At 40.2% G+C, this 23,519-nt stretch overlaps 1 protein-coding gene across 3 annotated transcripts; it reads right to left on the bottom strand.

Moving 5' to 3' along the window:
- Nucleotides 1-608: 608 nt before the first annotated feature.
- On the bottom strand, nucleotides 609-20,122 carry sncb (synuclein, beta). Of its 3 annotated transcripts, none has more exons than XR_008387724.1 (7): nucleotides 19,685-20,122; nucleotides 17,805-17,941; nucleotides 7,222-7,251; nucleotides 6,175-6,293; nucleotides 2,307-2,396; nucleotides 1,422-1,546; nucleotides 609-756 (listed from the first exon to the last, which is right to left on the bottom strand). XR_008387724.1 is itself a non-coding variant. In XM_053642088.1 (6 exons), the coding sequence occupies exons 2-6, from the start codon at nucleotides 17,923-17,925 to the stop codon at nucleotides 724-726; spliced, it is 387 nt and encodes a 128-aa protein (XP_053498063.1). In that variant the 5' UTR covers nucleotides 17,926-17,941; nucleotides 19,685-20,119; the 3' UTR covers nucleotides 609-723. The 3 variants fall into 3 exon arrangements, 1 of the variants encoding a protein (XP_053498063.1); XR_008387725.1 differs by having other exon boundaries at nucleotides 609-750; XM_053642088.1 differs by lacking the exon at nucleotides 1,422-1,546 and having other exon boundaries at nucleotides 609-750; nucleotides 19,685-20,119.
- Nucleotides 20,123-23,519: the final 3,397 nt, after the last annotated feature.

Genomic DNA, 23,519 nt, shown 5'->3' with positions numbered 1-23,519 from the left:
ACTTTAAAATCTTCGGTACACAAACGCACGCTCACAAACACACAAACGGATACAAACTGCCCATTGTTTCCGACAAGAGAGTTCACTGGAATGATATCACAAGCAACTATAAAGTTACAATGTATAAAACTCTTACTTGAAAAACGTTAAAATAACAACTTGCTTTTGATATTAAATGAAAAAGAAAATAAATACCCACATACAGGCATCATACACAGCTCTACATAATATATATATTTATATGTATACCCGAATATATATATATATATATATATATATATATATATATATATATATATATATATATTTGTTCACCCCCAATATGGCATTGGAAGATCAGAAACATCTATTACACGAATAGAAACACATGTACACAGGCACAAAGAGCCACAAAGGGCGAGTGGGTCGCGTTTCATTGGGAGGGAATCAAAGAAACGCGACGGGGCTCCGCCCTGCACTCATTAATAATAAAGAAAACTATACTCACCACACTACAGGACATTTACAATAGATCATAATAAAAGTATATTTATATTTATTTATATTTATATATTTATAGAGAGATCTGATAGGAAGAACATGTTTCGGCAGGAATAACTGTATATATATTTTTTTTTGTTGTTTTGTTCTGTTTTGTTTATTGGAATGAGTTCAGCATTTGTCCTTCTTATTGATAGAAACATTATTGTGCTGCTGGTTAACGCTGAAGTTGGAGCGGGTGCTTTATGCTTCGGGTTCGTAGTCCTGGTTCTGCTCCTTACAGGAAAGAGAAGAAATCCTGATCAAGAGTTATGTACAGAAGAATAAACACATGTAGTAGCCATTCGACAAGAATCGAAATCGTTATACTATTTTTCATATTTGGCATTTACAAGTCTTTAGCTGATCAGTGACTAGTTTGTTAAGGAGTCATGGAAATATGACTCTTTACTTCGTGTAATATGAAAAAATAATCCAAGAAGGAATGTGGAGTTACGTGATGCGGCTTGTTACCACCCTTAACTATAACTACATATACCAACGTGTTTTATTCTGCTTATACCACTGCAATTTGCCAACAGTTACACATCTGGATCTATTAAGGAACACGTCATACTGTTTTTTTATCCATTTATAGGTACTAGAGTTCAATGCTGTGGAACATCTGCGGAATGAGTTAGTCCTGCCCATCGTTTATGATATAGCAGCTATAAATGCTAATTCCGTATGAAATTGTGGTTCTTTGAACTCTGTATAACTGCCATGCTCAGTGACGATCACCTGGTTACCTTCATGTCCATGCACCTGTTTAGTAATAAATATTTGATCAGTTGTCCTCCTGGAATAAAGCCTTACATCGCTGCAGTTCTGTCATATTTAATGTGAAAATGTGACGCTGTAAGCAGACACTGTGATGGTACTGGGTTGCATGAATATCATACTATGTCATTATCATTCTGTTCCACTCCAATGGCTTTGTCACACATTTCAGTGTGTTTTTCTCCGTTCCTGCAGCAGGGGGCAGGATGAGCCTTCAGATGAACCAGGACGCCATTTCTGTGCTCTTCTTATGACGTTTCAGAATGGAATAAAAAAAAAAGAAAGAAAAAAAGAAGAGAGCATCATGTGACTGTGACATGTCAAACATGTCAGTGGTCACATGATCACAAACTACAGTGAGAATCCATTTTACGAGGGTGGGGGAGTATTGATACCCACAAAATACCCACAATCCATCTGGCTGTTTGGTGTCACAGCCACGCCCATGAAGCACGACAGTGATGTAACGATGGAGAGAAAGAGATGCGGGGGAAGGGAGAAAGACAGAGAGACAGAAAAATACAGAGGGAGTTAAGAAAGAGAGTAAGAGAGACATCTTGGGAGAAGAAAAAGGATGAAAGAGAGAAAGAAAGAAAAAAAAAGCAACCTTATAAAGTAAGCGAATTAAAAAAAAACAACAACAACAACAACAACCCACCACCACATCTGTGAAATTCACGGTTGTATAAGCGAACTCTGTGAAACACTTTCCTGCTTCATGCCCCGCCCACTTTGCGTCATCGACCTCGTCACGTCACCTCTTGTTACAGTAAAATACCAGCTCTCGAGAGAATGCCTGGCTTTGAACTGACATTTTTAATTAACGCTGTTATAGCATCATTTTCTAAGCTTGGCCCTGAAGTCATGACACTTCATATTACTGAGTAGGTTAAATTAGGTAAAAGACAAACCCTTTGCCCTTTTTTATGTTGTTTGCCCTCACCAGCGTTAAGTGTGTGTGAATATGTGTGTGTGTGTGTGTGTGTGTGTGTGTTTATATGTTCGACCTGCTGATTCTCATCGTACGCTTCTCCCTCTGGATCCACCATTGCCTCTCCCATCTGCTCCTCAGTGGCCTCCTGACCAAACTCCTCGGTCTGCACACACACACACACACACACACACACACACACACACACACAGGAAACATTAGCGAAGCCATTACAGAGAGAGAAAGTGGAACAAAGCACTGGATTGTACTTTAAAATAAAGTGCACATCTTTCTGTTGTACTTTTTAGTACTTGGGATTTTTGTATCTGCATCTCAACCAAAACTCTTCTTCTTATCACAATCAGTAGTCTAGTTAACTAACTAGCTAGTTTAGCAAAAGAAATTGAACCCAAACTCTAAACTACAGTACACAATCTGAATTCGAGGAGTTAATCATGTTAACCGCATGTTTGTTTGTTTTTTTTTTTAAGTTCAAGAGCAGTTTAACACTTTTACCAACTTTATTTACCTCAGACAGCTGATTAAGCGTCTCGACTCTGCGCTCTTTGTTGAAGTAATTTAATGTTATTTATGTACCATAGCAATTATTACCAAAGGCCTTGCTATGCACATTGATACTTGGATTATACTGGTTTATTAGGACTTGTTGTAGCCGATTAATCCCCGGACTACACTCGAGGATAATCTGGATGGTTATGATGCCGGTTCGCAGCTTCCGTATGCAGACTATCGCAAAAGATGTCCCAGTTTACGTTTGCTTTTCGGTATCTTCCCATATTATGTACTCACAGTCCAGTCTGATGTAAAATACTAAATATTAACCACGTGCCTCATCAGCATCCTGTAGCGTGTGGGAGGGATTGTTTTGATCTTGAGAAATCCTGCCAGATCTCAGGTTCTGAGACTCTGGATCATTCATAATTCATAAGCACAATCTGAAAGTGTGTGGTGTTTCGTTTTGATCAATCAAGCACAACAAAAAAAACAAAAAAAAACAACAATCCCAAACTGAAATGAAATCCAGACAAATCACCTAAATACCGAGAGAAAAATGGGCGTGGCTTAGTGACACTCAAGTCACGTGAAAAAAATCCACGTCAAATTAGGACTAGTTTTACTCAGAAACGATGGAACACAGCGTCTCTGCTTCGCTACAGAAGTATAGACGATAATCTAAACAGTGTGACCTCAAACATATAAGTACTACAAGTACATATAAGTGCTGAATCATTTCATTCCTTGTTTTTTTGCATTTCTTATATGTAATAAAAAAATATCTATATTTTCAATGATGTTAAAGTCAGTTCCTTTTGTCCTGCTCCATTAAAATATACTGTGATAATAAATTGAGATGTTATCGGGTCTCTTTGGGGAGGTGGGGTATTTTTAAACTGTGATAATCCCGGCCAACTAGGCCAAGATTCAACAGCGTGTAATCCCCAAATCCCAACACACACTCCGTTCAGTCACACACTCCAACTACACGACATGACAACTCCATTATACACACCTCATAGACTAAATGTCCAATTAGACACACTCCGAATACGCACAAACTGCCTTTATATGGTCCAAAAATACACAAAACCCAATGCACTTCTACACTAGTGCCTTGCCCCCCGTTGAACTTTTCTACTGCACACAGGTCGACTAATTATGTCTAATTTCTAACGGCAATGGCAGAACTAATTTAGGTAATGGGAGTGAAAACTTATGCAATTACACCTTAAAACTGAATAACAACGGAATAATTTTTGCAAACTATATCGATTTTTTTTCCCTCCCACATCAATATTATGGGCTAATTTGTGCAGGGTAATTTGATTAAATTTCATATCGTTTACAGGTTGTAACGCTACACAATGTGGAAATGTTTGAGGGGGTGAATACTTATATTCGGTATATCTTACACTACATTTTAATCGATGGATTTGAACTATAAAGGTCTAAGATTTGATCAAAACCTCAAAACTTGTTTGTTTTGATTATTAGGGGTCCAGGCACTGAAGATGCTTGATCCTTACTGCTTCCATAGTCTTTTTTTTGTTGTTCTTCTTCTACTATAAAATAAATTGTGCAGACCAAACCGTGAGACACTGAGACATGAAACTCGCTTCTCGACAAGCGTGATCAGCCTGATGGTGGAGCTACAGTGCAGTGTTTTATGTTTTGGCCCATTAGTAGTACCACTGAAGTTCTTTTCTTTCCCTGTGTCCTTCTGGCCAAACAAAACAGCCCCCAAGAACCACTGAGCTCCACCCACTTTATATTTTGTGCTAATTTGCATAATGTGTGAAACCTAATATTGCGAGCTAGTCCGTGGAATCTTGCCATATTTTCACAAAATTGCTGGAAAAAATACTCACTAGATTGAAGCCTGAAACTCTTCAAATACGTGCACATATTTGTAAACAACATGGCCGCCATATGCAAATCAGTCCTTGCAGGGCGGAGCTTCATTTACTCGAGGACCTGTAACTCGTGAATGATCGTATGGATTCGAACAAGATTTCTTCAAGCGTAAGATCACGCAGACATGTGCAAAGGTTGTGGCGGGGTCGTTCATAAGGGGCGGGATTATGTTCTAATAATGAAAACATGGCCACCATCAGCCAATCAGCTTTCAGCAGCCATTTCATAGGGTTTACACCGAGTGACCGTAACAAGACTTGAACAGTATGTTCATCTATGGTCTCTGGGTAACTTGGCTAGACCTGGCCACCCTGGCGCTATTTGCAAAGCGTTCTTGGACCATAAAGGTTGCAGCTTTGATCAGTGGCATATTTATATTATCATTACTAGCTAGAATAATGCGTCTTTACAGCGTAAGTTAACCAGGTGACTCTCTGTCCACACAGAGAGTGTGTATCAGGTTGACAGAGTGACCAGCTTCTGTAATTGCAGTAAACACTGCCGTAGTGTGTGTGAAAGCTTCTTACTCTCATTTCCTCGTTATGGGATTACAAAACTAGGATCAGGCCTGTAGGGGTGTGTGAGAGGGGAACTCCAGGAGGAAATCTGTAAATCTCCTTATATCAGCACACACACACACACACACACACACAGACACAGGCACACGAGTGTCATCATCAGAGTCAATGGTTTGTGTTGATATTGAACTGCCGTCATGGAGAACAGACACGTGAGTAATGAGCAAACACACTGACAGAGCTTCATGACCTTCAGCAAGGTCATGTGACCAGGGGGAGGGGTGGAGGAAGGGCAGAGTGTGGGAGGTGGATGGAGGGAGAGCGAGAGACAGAGAAAGAAATGAGGGAGGGTGACAAAAAGGGAGAGAGATACCAAATGAGAGAGAGAGAAGTAGAAAGAGAGAGACAGAGTGAGAGAGAGAGAGAGAGAGAGAGGTAAAGTTTGGAAAGAGAGGGAGAAAGCAGGCAGATGGAGGGAGGAAGAAAATGAGAGAGACAGAAGGTGGAAAGAATGACAAGGGATGATAAAGCAAGAGAGAGAGAGAAAGAAAGGGATGGAGGGTAAAAGAAGAATGGAAAGGACAGAGGAAGAGAGAGAATGAGAGAGGGTGAAAGAGAAGGTGGATAGTGAGGATAAAAGGATAGCGAGATACTGAAGGAAGGAATGAGAAATGACGGGAGATAAGGAATGATACAAGAAAGGAAGGGACAGGGGAAAGCAAGAGCGAGACCGAGGAGAGATGAAGAGAGAAAAGTGGATGAAAGAGAGGAAGAAAACTAGAGAGATATGAAAGGGGTAAGCGGAAGACAGAGCAGGAGACAGAGAGGAAGACGACAGGCAGAAAGATGAAAGAGAGAGAGAGGGAGAATCATTGGGACCTTGTGGGGGAAAAAAACCTTAACCCTTTTTTAAATCTACATCTACGTCCGCATCGAAGATGACCTCGAGATGAAGATGAATATGACAGAAATCCGGAGATCGGTTAAACGTACGTTCACGTCGGAGGGAAACTCGTCTTTCTTCATGAGGCCGGTGGCAGCGGCGATGTTCCCGGCTCCGGACATGACGGCGCCCCCGAAATGAGACGCCTGCTCCTTCGTCTTCTCAGCCACTGCAGGAGAAAACACTCCGCTTCAGCACTGAAACTAATCAGCTGAACTGGGACTAGTGATGGAGGAAAAACCTCTAAATCCAATCAGCGTCTGATCACAGACCTCTAATATTCACTACAGTAAATACAGGTCATGTTTACATGAAGCTTCGTTCTTCATTCTCGGGCTATTTCGACACTCTGCAGCTTTTTAATACGTTCTAACGGCCAAAATGTTTCGGCTACTGTGTCATTTCCACCCATCGTTATATTATTACCGTCGTTAAATGACTTACAAACATCCTCTTATTCGTATTTATTACTAAAAACTAATAATAAAAAGCCAATCAAAGAAATGAATGCACAAATCATTATAAAAGAATAAACAAATAGGCAGAAATAAAAGAATATATGAACAAACAAGCAAATAATAAATAAATAAATCTCATGATCAGAAATAATAAATAAAAAAATTAAGAGTAAAATCATGAACAAATTAGAAAAAAAATAAACAAATATACGAACAAACAAACAATAAAATCAACCAACCAAAAGAATAAATGAATGAATTGATAATAAAACAATAAACTATAATAGATGCAAACAAACAAAAACAACCAACCAAATCAACAAATAAATACATACATTTATTAGTAATAAAAAACAAATAAACCCCACCCACCTGAAGTAACAAACCCCGCCCCCCCTGAAGTAACTAAATGAATACAGGAATAAACAGGAATAAACAGCTTTGCTGAATAAGCACGCTGAGACACACAGCAGTGTAATAGCGTTTGTAATTTAATCCTGCTCGAACAGCACCCACATTTTACACTTCTAGACTTTTACACCTGTCGCTGGCTCGGCGCTGTGCGGTGGCCGCATGCCAAAGCAATTTAATCCCGCATTACACTGTTTATTATTCAGGAGGTAAGGAGAATGAGCTCACCCGTGGCTACGCTGTCTTTGGTCTTGGTGCCTGGAGACAGAAAAAAAAAAAAGAGGAGACACACGAGATGAGTTTCTTTTCTGCACAAGTCTGTTTTGGCACTTTGTCACGGACAGAAAACAGACAGCGTCAGAGCTGTGGATGAAACTCGGCTCGGCTCGGATGGGAGACGGGCGTTATTCAGATCCGACGTTTCACTACAGAGCGTTGTCATGTGCGGTGAAATGAAGAACGGGATCTAATCACTGACACCAGCGCATGCTGTACTGATATTTATGGGTGCCATGGTTACAGTTAAATTAATATTATAACCATAGCAGTATATACAATACAGTGCCTTACAGAATTATTGGCACCCTTCATGACAATTGGCAAAAACTGTATATATATATATATATATATATATATATATATATATATATATATATAGAATACTACATGCTACATAAGGGATATTTTGAGCTCAAACGTTGCATGATTTTATTTAAACACAAAAATCCATTAGTTTTATATCCATTAACTATTTTGTTCACAAGCCATTTCATTTGTGATATTCGCTCTTTGTTTTTCCTCAATGGCGATGGAGTATTTTAAATATCTGCAATCTCATATTTACACTCCAGAGACAAAGGAAATGAAAGGACTGCGAGCAAATGAAAAAAAAAATAACATGCACAAGAATGACAATTTGTTTGTGTTTATTTAAAATATTACTTAAGGATGCCAATACTTTTGGCACATAATTGGAAACAGGTGAGTAACATGACTGGGTATAAAATGAGTATCTTAGAGAGGCGGAGTCTCTCAGAAGTAAAGATGGGCAGAGGTTCACCAATCTGTGAAAAACTACACCTACGATTTGTGGAACAATTTCAGAATAATGTTCCTCAATGTAAAATTGCGAAGACTTTGAATATCTCATCATCTACAGTGCATAATATCATCAAAAGATTCAGAGAATCTGGAGAAATCTCTGTGTGCAAGGGGCGAGGGTGAAAATCTATACTGCATGCCCGTGATCTTCAGGACCTCAGGCGGCACTGCATTAAAACAGGCCTGATTCTGTAATGAATCACTGCATGGGCTCAGAAACACCTCCAGAACTCATCGTCTGTGAACACAGTTCACCGTGCCATCCACAAACGCTGGTTAAAGCTCTATCACGCAAAGAAGAAGCCATATGTGAACATGGTCCAGAAACACCGCCGTCTTCTCTGGGCCAAAGCTCATTTAAAATGGACCGAGGTGAAATGGAAAACTGTTCTGTGGTCAGATGAATCCACATTTGAAATTCTTTTTGGAAACCATGGACACCACGTCCTCTAAACTGAAGAGGACTAAAGAGGAGAGGGACCGTCCGGCTTTTTATCAGCGCTCAGTTCAAAACTTAGTTCAAAACTGCGTCTCTGATGGTACGGGGGTGCATTTGTGCCTACGAAATGGGCAGCTTGCACATCTGGAAAGGCACCATCAATGCTGAAAGGTATATACAGGTTTTTAGAGCAACATCTGCTTCCATCCAGATTCCATCCCATCTTTACTTCTGAGAGACTCTGCCTCTCTAAGATACTCTTTTTATACCCAATCATGATACTGACCTGTTCCCAATTAACATAATTAGTTGCAAAATGTTCCTCCAGCTGTTTCTTTTTTTTTTACTAACACTTACTTTTCCAGCCTTTTGTTGTCCTTGTCCTAACTTTTTTGAGACGTGTTGCGGCCATTAAATTTAAAATGACCTTTTTGTCCCTTAAAACGGTACGTTTACTCAGTTTAAACATTTGATATGTTTTCTATGTTCTATTGTGAATAACATACGGGTTTATGAGATTTACAAATCGTTGCATTCTGTTTTTATTTACATTTATTTACATAGCGTCCCAAAGTTTTTGGAATTGGGGTTGTATTATTATTATTATTATTATTATTATTATTATTATTATTATTGTTATTATTATTATTACTATAGCCAAATCTACACAATTTAACATCTGTTCTACTTTACTTTTTGGAATTTTATTACTATTTTAACAGTGTATTTGTTTTCCATGATTTACTTATTTATTATTATGAATATTTTTGTTATATTCTTACTTTCCTATTAACCAGCATTTTTGCTTTAACTTAACATGCTACTCCTTCATAAATACCCCTACTCATTCATTAATTCTCTCTTTCTTTTTGCTGTCTTTCTTTGCTTAGTTCATTTGACTTGATTTGACTTGATTAGATTTGATTAGATTATTCATTCATTTGATGTCATGCGCTGATTCGATGTTGTACGTGCTGTACGTGAAACCTATTTTAATACGTAAACGGTATACATGCAAGAAAAACAGTATATTAACCGATCTTTTAAAAGAAATGTCATGTCTTCATTTGAACTGAAACTGAGTGAAGTTTCAGGAAACCTGTACGACAGGAGAGATAGGAGAATGATAGGAGAGATTCTGTTTGTGAAGAACATGGCGGTATAAATGTTCAGCTCTTCTCTCAGCTCTGTTTGTGTGTGTGTGTGTGTGTGTGTGTATGGGTGAGAGATAGAGAGAGTCTTCAGAGGACAGACGAAGCGAGCTCATATGAAGGAGGGGTGTGAGTGTGAGCGAGCTAATTTTCACTCCTCCTTGGCCATCATCTGTACATATAATACACACACACACACACACACACACACACACACACGCATCATGCTAGCTGAAGCATTGCTTTCTGGGCCATCATTCTCTCAGTGTGTGAGTGATGCTGCACACACACTACAATGCTGCTGCTTACTAACCATCAGGAGATGGGATTAAAATATCTGGGCTAATTGGCTCTCTCTGTTACAGACTGTGTGTGTGTGTGTGTGTGTGTGTGTGTGTGTGTGTGTGTGCATGTGTACACAACAATCATTCGGGTTTAATCCTCAAAATCCCAGAATATGAACGAGCACTGGGTTGTGTGCGGTTCTGTGAGGCGTAAATGACGATGTGTGTATGAAATAAAAGCTGCAGAATGAACACACGGCGTTAAGTTGTTTGTTGAGAGAAAAACAGGTCGATAAAAATCTATTTTTTTTTATCCCGCAGATATGACGGCCTGTAGCCGATCAGCTTCACCTTCTGCACTGCTCTTTGGGGGGGGGGGGGGGGGGGGTGCTTTCTGATCGACGGAAGATTCCAGACACAGAATCATTTCAGTTTCTGAAGTCTTCTGAAAGCCAGGAGTATTTCTGTGGTGTTTTGTGATGAACAGTTGATGCTTTGGGGCATTTTATAGCTCTTTTAAAGACTCATCATCAGGAATTCTGCTAAACACCAGTATATTGTTAAGGACCCATGTGACACTCCCCTTCGTCTCCCTCCGCTGGCTTCCTGTAGACGCCCGTATCAAATTCAAGGCCTTGATGCTCACCTACAAGACCTTGTCTGGAACAGCACCCTCCTACCTCAACTCTCTCCTGAGTACCTACTCAGCGTGGCTCAAGGTCCCTTTCCAGAACCTTCTAACCTTCTAACCACTAACCGTTCCTCAGTGCTGGAATGAACTTCCAACCTCAATCCGGACCGCAGACTCTCTCACCATCTTCAAAACACAGCTAAAGACCCACCTCTTCCGTGAGCACTCAACTAACCCCTAAAACACCAACCCCACATTATTTAAAAAAAAAAAAACCCAGAAAATAAACTTACTCTGGCTCTTACACCTCGACTCTGCGCACTTTCCTTGTCTAGAACTCAATTAAAGATCTTGTACAGTAGCGCTACTCGTATTGTTCTCCGCTTGATATATCGCTCTGCTTGTATTTCCTCATTTGTAAGTCGCTTTGGATAAAAGCGTCCGCTAAATGAATAAGTGTAAATGTAAATGTATTTTAAACCCTGGTTGCCTCTGTCAGGAGGTTAAGACTTGACCGTAAGATGGAGCTTTAAACAAAATGATGGACAATAATGAGCAAACGTACAGTATATACAGATCTAGATCTGTACTAGGACTAGATCATCCCAGAACTGGGACAGGTCACGTGTTTATACAGATTGTAGCCTGGATACACCGTCAGGCTCATTCCGTACTGGTTGGTCCTAGTCTGCAGAATTCGGTTGCCATAATCAGAGTGGACAGTCGGCACAACAATCGAAAAGTGTGGGAGTTGCGCGGAATCTAATTTCATTTCTCCCACAATTAAGTTCAAAGCCATGAGTGATATTTTTTTAACCTGATGCTGGGGGTAGTCGGTCAAAATGTCAGATCTAAAGCCCTTCTTTGGTTTGCTGCTTTGTGAGAACCAGGGGCGTTTGCTGGACTGTCAATCATCGAGCCCGGATTCCTCTCCATGTATTTTTTACAGCTCAGCTAGTAGCCTAAGTTTTGTTTTATGGACGCTTAGATAACTTAGCTGTTAATGTATGACATGCTCATACAGAAACAGTTGGATTTATCATAAAACTTGCCTCGGGTGTTGTCACTGTTTGTAGGACGACCAGACGGATAAAATATTCAACTTTTCTACCTAGGCTAGTTTGGTGTCGCTAGCCAAGTGGAGGCACAGCTAAGCTATCACTGTATGGGTTTAGCTGCTACAGAACCATGCAAAGTACATTATCTTTCCTTCTGCTCTGCTCATATCATGTTCACGTAAACTGGAACTCATATAGACATTTACACACCTTGTTTTCCTGCTCAGCATCAGAGGATGTTACTGTTACAGTTTCAACCCCTTTAGTGGTTAAAAAAACCCACAATGGCGTATATAAATTTTCCCCTCACACTGACTGTGTGAGCTAGCGTTTGGCAGAATTGAGAGACTGTCAGCCAATAAGACGCGAGTATTTCCACGTATTTTCCTGTAAACCCTGTCTGATTGGTCTCGCCTCCGTTTACTGAAGATATCAAATTACAGGCGGTCTTATTTTACTGACGTTCTGTTATGTAGTGACGAACTGCTCCGTGTGGAGAATTATTCGGGGCTAAAGAAAAAATCTTCATGGCTACAGCCCCCAATGCCCAGACCAGATTACGCCCCTGGTGAGAACCAGTGGTGAAATTCAATCTAGTATCATCAGCAGTTCGGCAATGAAACCACTCATTTTGAGCAATGGATTATATCTACTTTCAGTTGCGGATATCAGCCCAAAAGGAGATCATCTCAGGTGTAATCACTGATAGGCTGCAGGAATCTACAGTCTGGGCTGGAAAGAAATCAGCCCCAGCCTCACGTCTCACTTCTTCATACCATTCTGTGGATTACGTGGCGCTACTGTGCTCAGTTCCAAAAGTAAAAAATTCCAAAATAATCCTCTTTAAGACATTTAACAGCACAGAATCTAACGTGGATGCCAAAAAAAAAGAGAAATTTAATACTGGTGTATTTTTTTTTTTAGACAGATATAGTAGGCTTAGCTCTTTTAGCACATTTCTACCAGCCTTAAAGGTTCTCCGCTTAAAGGTTTTCTGTGATCAGCTTCTTTCACTGTGCTATTTGTGCATCCATTCTCATTTTTGCGGCCGGGAACAAAAAGTGGAACTGATATCCTGTATAAAAACGAACACCGTTCACAGCTCCATTATGCGAATGTTATACAGTTAGAAACACTATTCTGTTCTTTCCTACAATGTGAATAATAAATAATGCCGGCGATATAGAATACACTACATAAAGGATGTGATGAATTGCCTCATATAGGCAGTACATCATATAGGTGACGGGAATTTTATAGCTCCCGGCGTAATCATAATAGGTTAGAGAACGTGCTAGAAAGTGCCATTATGCTGTGATTGCACCTGTTGGATATGACAACCTCCAATTTATGCCAACAGAAAGTACAAGAGAAAGAAAAATAAATCAGTACATGGATATGAAAGGGTTTCGCGATTGGTGTACCTTTTTGTCCGACACAGCAAAGAACATGCTGGTAATATGACTCCTTGATGTCTAGTGAACATTTTTCCACCCCGTAAAAGAAGCCTTACAAACTCCACATTCGTAATACATACAGCCTTTAAGGCGTTTACAATTACACCGTCTTGGTACTTGGTACATACTTAGAAAACAAGGTTCTTTAAGGGCTCTTAAGGGGTTCGTTTGGAAAATCGGAGGTTCTTGGGAACTTTAGCAAGGACTGATAGCAAGCCACTATGTAAACATAAATCTTTTTAAAGCTCAGCTGATCTACACGACCTGGCACTGATTATAACTGGGTAGTATCCATATGTCATGCACTACAGGGGGAAAGTAGACCAGTGTTAATGACACTTCTGAGAGCTGGCACTCGCTCCGACAGTTGAGTTAAGTGTGCTTCGTTAGGATTTAATACCAAAGGTCCACACATCGTTATTCAGACCTCAGACATAACTACAGGACGACATTCTGTAACACTTACAGCGAGCTGTAAGCATAGCAGGTGAGTGCTCGGTCAGCTTATCCTTCAACCGTGGACATGTTGTCAATACAGGAAAGCGCATTGAACGAATTAAATTAGATGAATTAGATTAAACGAGTTTATTTATTTGACATTATAATTCCATTACCTCAATTCAGTGTCTCTGGATTTCAATAAACTGTGCACACGAGTGACATTATGATATTAAAAAAATAAATGAAAATCAAAATAATAGCATGTCCTGGATCATGTGCTATTAGTGGAAGTCAAACTTTTAAGCAGTGATTAATGTTATCATAAGAATTAGGGCTTTTCATGCAGCGATATATTAGTAACAGACTTCCGACAGGTTTAGTTCAACGCTCGCCATCTCCTCATTCACATATCGCTGTATTGGTGCTTTTATTTGTCATTTTTAAATCGTTTCTTGCTTTTACGTCGCATCGTATTTCATTTGAAATCAAACGTTCTTTTTCTAGTCCGTATTTTCTATCTCCTGACTTTTTTTTTTTTTTTTTTCCTTCAGGTTGACAAGGAAGTGCTTGTGTATAAGAATGGTGGTCTAGGCGTTGTTAAAAATATCTGACTCAAGAACTTTTACTCAAGAAAAATCTGGCAACCTCAAAGGTTTGGACTGCATGCGGGGGATTTTAATGATCTAAATGCGGAGCCAAAACAAACAAACAAACAAACAAACAAACAAACAAACAAAAAAAACCCTAGGTGCAAATGCAGATTCTGAATTTAAGTAACTTTCCCCATGTAAATATTGACACACCATTTGGACTTACTGGGTAAGTGTGTGGTAAAAATTTGGTACACTCTTAGAAATGAGCTTTCTCAACGGTTAATTGGATAATTAAGGATGTTTATCCTCCTCAAAGAATTCTACTTGTAACCCTTTCCTACAGGAAAACATTTTTGCAGGGTTCTACATAGAACCTTTAATTGTTCTCCCAGAGAGACAACCAGAGAACCCTTAAAACACTTATCCTACACAGGGGACCCTGGAGCCTATCCCAGGGAACTCGGGGCACAAGACGAGGGACACCCTGGACGGGGTGCCAACCCACCACAGGGCACAATCACACACACACACACTCCAGACAATATGGTAATGCCAATCAGCCTACAACGTGTGTCTTTAGATTGGGGGAGGAAACCGGTGTACCCCGAGGAAACCCCTGAAGCACAGGGAGAACATGCACGCTCCACTGATTTCCCTAGTTCTCTGTTCTCCGTACAGCTATCCTGCACTTTATCTGTATTTTCAGAGCGGTACATCAACAGAACTCAACTGTGACAATGCAGGAAGTGGGTCAGCTTATACTAATTTACACTCTGCTGTGCATGCTGAGAAATGTGTCAGTGTGGCATGAAAACACATGGTCACGCACACACACACACACACACACACACACACACACACACACACACACACACACTGGGGCAGATTCAGAGAACATGTCAATAACTGCTCATCATCCAGTATTCAGCCATATACAGGCCTCCTATTGTCCTAAACAGAACAGTGTTGATTCTCAGGTATACACACACACACACACACACACACACACACACACACACACACACACTGAAAAAGAATGCTACGCTGTGAGATCATGGAATAGTGCGACATGTGGCCGGCGTGGCTCCTGTCCAACCCTCGGGCAGGAGATCAGAGAGAAGCTGGAGCATGTCCAAGTGACTACATCGCTCTCTCTCTCTCTATCTATCTCTCGCTGTATCTTTCCTGCTCTCACTCCATTACAACAGAGACGCAACATACAGTATCTTCTAACATATCATGATTTCTCTTCGGATTGTATTAGACGTGTGAGTATATAGTCCGAATATGCAATATGAAATAGTAATATTATTAATTATTATTATAATTAATATTATACTTTACCAGTACAGATAACGGCAATTCAAATAGCTCACAGTGTCCAGGTGAGACACTTTGTATCGAAAATATGGTCCAAATATGGGGGCAGTGGTGGCTTAGAGGTTAAGGCTCTGGGTTACTGATCAGAAGGCCGGGGGTTCAAGCCCCAGCACGGCCAAGCTGCCGCTGTTGGGCCCTTGAGCAAGGCCCTTAACCCTCTCTGCTCCAGGGGGCGCTGTATCATGGCTGACCCCAACTTCCTGACATGCTGGAGTATGTGAAGAAAAGAATTTCACTGTGCTCTAATGTATACGTGATTAATAAAGACTTATTATTATATGGTAAAGACCAAATATACATAAGCTTATTTAAAACTGTTAATATGGTGAAGTTGTGTGTAGGTGATGTTTGTTTAACGTTTACGGAGTCTCCAGCGTCAGAGCGTTGTAAGAGGCATAGGTGAAACTATAACTGTAAGATTTCCGACATCTTCAGGACAACCGAGGTCACGCTTTGAGTTTTCAATTTCAAGAGAGAGAGAGAGAGAAAAAAAGAGAGATGCTGGTGAGGAAACGACGGTTTATAGCTGCTATAATGTCCAGGTGTAATGTTCACGCAACATTAAATCTACCCAGGGTGCGATTTGTTTAAACCCAGGTGGACATACGAATCGAAATTTCTACACTGGAATTTTAAGGACTATCATTCATACGTACTAATCAACCGCAATTCTACAATTCCCAACGTGCAGGCGAAGGAACTACAGGAAATAATCCGTTTCACTGTTAATTAATGAATTAATTCCACTATTAACAGGTCCAGGAGGCATCGCACTTTCAAACACGTCACCACAGATATGGAATAAATGTGAACGTCAGCTGTGTCGGGTCTGTGACCGTAACCTGTGACTGGTTGTTTTCATCATCGTTCACATGCGACTTATCTGCAGCACCTTCTGTACGATGAACATCAACGCTCTGTGCCATGGATACGATTTCACTTGAATCTTCTGCACGCCATGCTCTGCGTCAATGTAATAGAATTTTACCTCTTTTATTTATTTATTTATTTATTTTTTAACCATACTGAGCATAGTCTATTTCATGTGGACACTTTATTCTTTTCTCAACATCTATTAGACTCATGATTTACACCTAACCTCTCCGCTTCTCGGCAAACACAACCAGGCTCTGACGTGGCGACGCGGTACGGTTACGTGGGTATTTTCACAACGTGGAATGTCTCCATAGTCTCTGTAGCCCGTGTTCCTTAAGTTCGGCATCATGGAGATTCCTCCTAGGATGCCGGACTTATGGGCCACCCGATTTTTTAGTACAAACTTTGTTATAGATTTTTATTTGATTGACTTCTACATTATCGAGTCAGTGCAAAAACATTTTCGATCCTAACGTTAGTTTTCCAGCATAAAATGAAATGTAACAGAAAAATGTTTGTATGTCAGTAAAGAAAGCAGCAGATTAAATGGTAAGAGACACTTTTCAGACAAACATTCCATCCTTCCATCTTCTATACCGCTTTATCCTTTTCAGGGTCACGGGGAAACCTGGAGTCTATCCCAGGGAGCATGGGGCACAAGGCGGGGTACACCATGGACAGGGTGCCAATCCATCGCAGAGCACAATCACATACACACTCACACACCCATTCATACACTACGGACACTTTGGACACACCAATCAATCTACCATGCATGTGTTTGGACTGGGGGAGGAAACTGGAGTACCCGGAGGAAACCCCCGCAGCACGGGGAGAACATGCAAACTCCGCACACACAGGGCCACGGTGGGAATCGAACCCCCGACCCTGGAAGTGTGAGGCGAACGTGCTAACCACTAAGCCCCAGACAAATATTGCCTTTGTTTAATTTACTACTGTTTACTGCTCTTTATAGTATTTTTTAAAAGGAGAAACATTTAATTTCATTATTTTTGAAGGCATCTCTGCTCTACAACATTTCTTTGTATGTGCCTAAGGCTTTTGCACAGTACTGTGTGTGTGTGTGTGTGTGTGTGTGTGTGTGTGTATACATATATAATTACTAGAAGTATCGTGACAAATACAAAATGGCTATAGTTATACCATTTCATTGCAATACAGTCTTTGTGCCACTTAAACGTAACTATGACGGGTCTCCAGACGCAAATCCCACGATCCCCCGCCCCCCCCCCCCCCCCCCCCCTTCCCACACACAGACACACGCGCCCCCTAGCATGCGCTCTCGCCCAGCCAATAGCTTTAAAAAAATCTCCTCCCACGCGCCCACGGGAGTGGAAGATGAGAGCGCACGTTGCGCGCGCGTCGCTGTCGCCTCTTACCCATGAACATGACGCCTTCCTTGGTCTTCTCCGCGGCCACCGCCACGCCTTCCTTGGTTTTTTCCGCGGCCACCGCCATGCCTTCTTTAGCTTTAGAAAGCCCCTTCATGAAAACGTCCATTTTGGCCCCTCTGTGTCTGCGGAATGAGCGCGAGAGCACGGTTAAAGAGAAAGAGAGCGCGCGCGCACGCGCGTGTAATGGCAGAATACCTGATGTGTACTAGTGCACTGAATTGCATTGCATCATACGCGGTAATGATGGAGTATGATATATTTTACACTCCTACTGGTCTGTAGCAATATATATAATTATATATTATTATATATATATTATAATTATATATATAATTATATATAATAGATATAGATAAGCTCCAAAAATAATAGCTTACTGCATTAAATCGTATTATGACAGAATAGGACTACTTTTACACACCATTAGCATATTATATTAGGATTTATTAAATGTCCCAGAACTATCATAGAAAACTGTAGCAGGTCATTGCTGAATATCTAAAGTGCTTTATTATAGCCAGTTGCACACAGACGGAATGCCAGGATTCTCAGTCACACTGCTGAGATGACAGCATGAAATACCAGAATGTGACAGAGCACAGAAAGAAAGAAAAAAAAAAACCCACCCATGGATATTAGAATACAATCTAGCACTGAATGTGTACTGCATTTAATTACACATCAGAATGACAGAGTTACACTAGATTTTCATTTACATTTCGTTGTCATAAACGATATGATCAGCTAATCAGGTTTTATTTGGAGAAGATTTGGCATTGAATGGCAGAGGACTGGCAGTGCATGATATCTAATGTGCTGTGTGGTATTGCATGGCAGGATGGACGACACAATCTCTAATGCTTACTGCACTACAGTGCGTTTCATTTAAAAGTAAAATACTACACTAACACTACAGGGCATGGCATGGCATCTCGGTGTCATGGCTGCACAGCTTCAGGACACATCCTGTGTGTGTGTGTGTGTGTGTGTGTGTGTGTGCCACCTCAGCACCACCTCAAGTTCTCATTCTCTTAAAAAAAAATAAAAATAATAATAATAATAAAAAAAACTACAGGCCATTAATTTTCTTTCTTTCTTTCTTTCTTTCTTTCTTTCTCTTAAACCTAGCATGCACAGGTCGAAGGCGAACATCGTGTCCTTTAAACGGTTAACTAACACCTGCTCATTAATTATTACTCGAGGTGATAATGATATCCTCTGTGATGGAGGACAAAATGACCTTCTACAGATATATATATAGAACAATATGATGAGGCATGTGTTAAGAGAGGACAATGACGGTGTGGAAGAACCCAACTACAGAGAATAAACTGAATTCAAGAAACATATCATGGTTGCATTGTATGATCAACCTGAAACCTGGACCCCCCCCCCCCCCCCCCCTTCCGATCCGAGGTGTTACAATGGATCTGCAGTAATATAATATGTTACATTATCCTATACATTATATGATAAAACCCTATAATAGAAAGCTGTATAACTGAATATACTAGGGCGTTTAATAATAAATGAGAAAATAATCGATCGGATGCTCTTCACACAGGCAGGAAACATGGTATCTCCCATCTATAGTCAATCTGTAGGTCACGACTGAAATAAATGAAGAATATAAGCACACACACAGCCTTCACTCACACACTGTCGGTGAGTTCTTATTTACACACACAATCATACACACAATTATCACCATGTATCAGTAGCCCCTTCATTTCTTTCTTTCTTTTCTTTCTTTCCTTTATGCCCTATACAATACAATTATTATTATTATTATTATTATTAGTAGTAGTAGTAGTAGTAGTAGTAGTAGTTGTTTTCATTAAATCCCGAATAAAAGCTCCACTCACCTTTTTCAAACACTTCCTGCGTCCTTAACGCTTCAGCAGATTCAGTATTACCGAGCCGCTCCGGTGTGGTGTGTGATGTGCGCGTGGGCCTCGAGATCAATGCGCTCAGCCAATAGCGCCCGCTGTCCTCCTGACCACGCCTCCTTAAACTCCTACAACACCCCCTCCCCCTCCACGCCCCTCCCCACTCACTCCGTGACGCTCTGACGCCGTCACACCGGCTGTGATTGGTCACTTTGGTCCAACGCCAATATTAGGCTATGTGTTCAAGATTTTAATTGAAAAGCAAATTATTTTAGGCTTTGATAAAAACAAACAAACAAACAAACAAACAAAAAAACCACACAATTTAAACATATCCTTCTTTATAGGCGACAGATTTCCAGTAGAGACCCACAGGGACCATTAGAGTTTCTATTAAACCAGTACAATTCCCATTGTGATCATTAAAACCATTACACATTCTATGAGTTTTTTTTTTTTTTTTCCCAGCAGGGCTGACACACCCACACCCTGGCCACATTATTAGGAACACCAGTAGACCTGTTCATTCATTCAAATCATTATCCAGTTGGCCAGTCATGTATCAGCAGAGCAACGCTCATCACACAGAGACAAGTTAGGAGCTTTGTTAAGAGTTAATGCTCATATAAAAATGGGAAAAAAATGGGATCTCAGTGACTTGGTGCCAAACGTGTTGGTTTGCATGTTTCAGAAATTTCTGATCTCCTCAGATATTCACACTCAGCACCCCCCACCCTTTATTTATTTATTTATTTATTTATTTATTTTCCCTGATTTTCTCCCTCATTTAGTCTTGACCAATCTCCACCCACCACTCAGCTCGCCCCATCATAGGCAGTTGAAGGCTATCAAGTGCTTTCTCCATGAAATGTGAAGCCAGCCATTGATTTAAGACTCATTATCTAATCAGCCTGTATAACTGCTGTACACCATTAACATACAGTAACTATAATGGGATATAAACTATGATGTCCATTAAGTTAAAAAACGGAATCATTGGCAGATTGCTGTGGTAAAAAAAAAAGTTATATAACACATTGCAGCATACATTTATAGGAAAATAATCAACTTCGAGGTGGTAACAGTAACTCTGCTTCATCACACCACCCTGCATGCTCCATCATACATGCTAGTTATTACAGCTCTGTGTTTAGCAGGAGACAAGCATCATCTGTATCTCTGTATCTTTGGGGTTAAATCCTACCGGTGAAGAAACCAGGCACCATATTTACTCAATCTCTCACCCAGAATCTGACAGAGTGTCAGCGCTGAGAGGCAACGGCCATCGATTTACAAAGCATACGCTGACTGTAGTGTAATCAGTGAAACACTTATTGTACGCCATTTTGCATGCACAAAAAAATATGAACCCATAGATCATTCTGACTACAATGCCATCATTTTATATGAAGTGGAAATCAATCACATAGTCGATTTGTGTCGCGCTGGACATGTGGATTAAACGGAGTAGCTGAATATAAGGCAGAAATGAGCGAGACACTCCGTATCTTCAGTTTTCTCAAATGATCATACTGTATAAAGTAAACTGTGACGTATGTATCTCAGGGATCTTTTCTTTGTTTGAGTCGAGTTCCTATCTTAGTGTTCCACAGTGCGTTACTCCGAGCTGCATGATAATGGATAAAATATTAACTGTGATTCTTAACGTTTTGAACAGTGTTGAAATCATATTTATTTATCACAGTTATTCCAGCAGTACAGGGACTAAATATTTTTTCTTGCCCTTTATCTATTTATTATTTTGACATCTTGTCTTTCACCATATTTCCACAGCCAAAGGCTTATTCTTCAGTAACTACATGAAAAAAATAAATAAATAAATAAATAAATATATATATACATATATATATATATATATATATATATATATATATATATATATATATAAGTACAGTATTTACTCCCTTTTCCACATTTTATCACAAACTGAACTGTAATACACCTTGGAAAAAAAAATCACTATGTTTGGCAGCAACCCAACACTGTTACTCTCCTTGAGAACCCTATCCTTGTTGTGAAGCATGGTGGTGGTAGCATCATCTACAGCATTACTCATGGTTGCTTTCCCCCCTTATTTTTAGTCATTTGCCAACTGTGACTGCATAAACCATGCAATAAAACAGACAAATCAGATAGGGAGACATTTGTCTGGACACATGGACAGCGCGAACCAGACTCAGCAGATGAGTTAGGATCCATGTGCAGTGTTTCTTGAAGAACAATCCCAAAATCATATTCGCAGGTTAGTGATCAAACAGTGCTGGCATCCATCGTCAAATCAACGGTCAAGACACAGGATGGCAAAAATAGTAATAGCACAGAAATAGCAATCATGGAACACAAACACAACTGTAATGAATTCGCAAAGTAACCGTGTGCTTATACAGTGAGCAAACCAGGCAGTAAACATGAAACAGAAAATGAGCAACTGACTGGAATTCTGGGGACATTGACCTCTGCTGGCGGGGAGCAGTACTGTCTTGCACTCATATCACATTAGAGCTTCTGGTACACATCCAAAGGTTATGAATGCAAATAAATACTGTTTCGTTATTTCACTGTATTGTGATATTAAATTGAAAAGTGTTCATGATTTGATTGTTTTTAGTAGAGGTTGTAGGTTTAGTGTTTTTTAAAATTTTTTTTTAAACGCATCGCATACAAGGCGCACGCTGGCTTAGTGGTTAGCATATTTGCCTCACACCTCCAGGGTTGGGGGTTCAATTCCCGCCGCTGCCCTGTGTGTGTACATGATCTTCCCGTGCTGCGGGGGTTTCCTCCAGGTACTCCAGTTTCCTCCCCCGGTCCTAAGACATGCATTGTAGGCTGTGGTGTCCACTGTGTATGAATGGGTGTATGTGATTGTGCCCTGCAATGGATTGGCAAACTGTCCAGGGTGTAACCTGCCCAATGCTCCCTGGAATAGGCTCCAGGTTACCTGCGACCCAGTAGGATATAGCGGTATAGAAGATGGATGCATCATATACTCAAATTCTGCAAGAGCAAATTGTCCTCATATCACTTATTGATTGAGTTTTTCTCGATAAACAGTACACATGCTACACATCAGTACACACCTCGAGTCCTGTTTATCTGCTACATGTTCATTAATGTTGCTTTATTAACTGTTAATGTGGAGAATAAAAAGTGCTTAAATGTTCAATCGTGTGTATCCAACTCAATTGAGATGGGCTAAATCTGAGTTAAATTTTTTATTACAAAACATTAAGTCACTACAAAAATATATCTACTCATGCTGACCTTTTCTCTCAGTGTAGTAAAAGTTATTCACTCCCTCAGTCCTCAGTGTATCACTGGCGAAACAACACAATATGAACATTATTCACCTTTAATCATCAGATCATTTCCCCTCTAACATTAATAACTGAAACAATATTTAAGCCTTGCATAAATACACGAGAAACCACTAAAAGGGTCAGTTTTTCAGGATTAAAATAATCAATAGGTCACATTAAGCCACACAGCTGTCCTGCTGCAGATGTTCCTCGGGTGCCACAGGGCTTATTATTCTAAATTATGGGTAATTAAAGCCGCACAGCTCGCATCTGACAGACTCAATGCTAATAGGCTATTGCCTTAACAAAGGTCAGTTGTCGTTTCACTAGAAGTGAGTGGTGTAAGATTGTGATAGAGGCATCACACTGCAGATTGTGTCCAGGTTAAAAGATCATCTAAAAACAAAGACAAAGAAAATACAAACAAACAAACAAACAAACAAAAACAGCCAGTAAAAAAGATTTTAAACCAAGAACATAGCCAGAAATATAAA

Source organism: Ictalurus furcatus, chromosome 14 (assembly GCF_023375685.1).
Source record: "Ictalurus furcatus strain D&B chromosome 14, Billie_1.0, whole genome shotgun sequence".
Taxonomy (NCBI): Eukaryota; Metazoa; Chordata; class Actinopteri; order Siluriformes; family Ictaluridae; genus Ictalurus; species Ictalurus furcatus.
Note: the sequence above shows the minus strand (reverse complement) of the source record. Positions and strands in the feature narration are given on the sequence as shown.

Bases quoted from the DNA above. Each gene is read 5' to 3' on its own strand.
- sncb (XM_053642088.1), bottom strand. From the start codon at position 17,925: ATGGACGTTTTCATGAAGGGGCTTTCTAAAGCTAAAGAAGGCATGGCG. The intron at 7,252-17,804 runs GTAAGAGGCGAC...TTCTGTCTCCAG, and splicing joins GGAAGGCGTCATGTTCATGG to GCACCAAGACCAAAGACAGC. The intron at 751-2,306 runs GTCGAACATATA...TGTAAGGAGCAG, and splicing joins CGTACGATGAGAATCAGCAG to AACCAGGACTACGAACCCGA.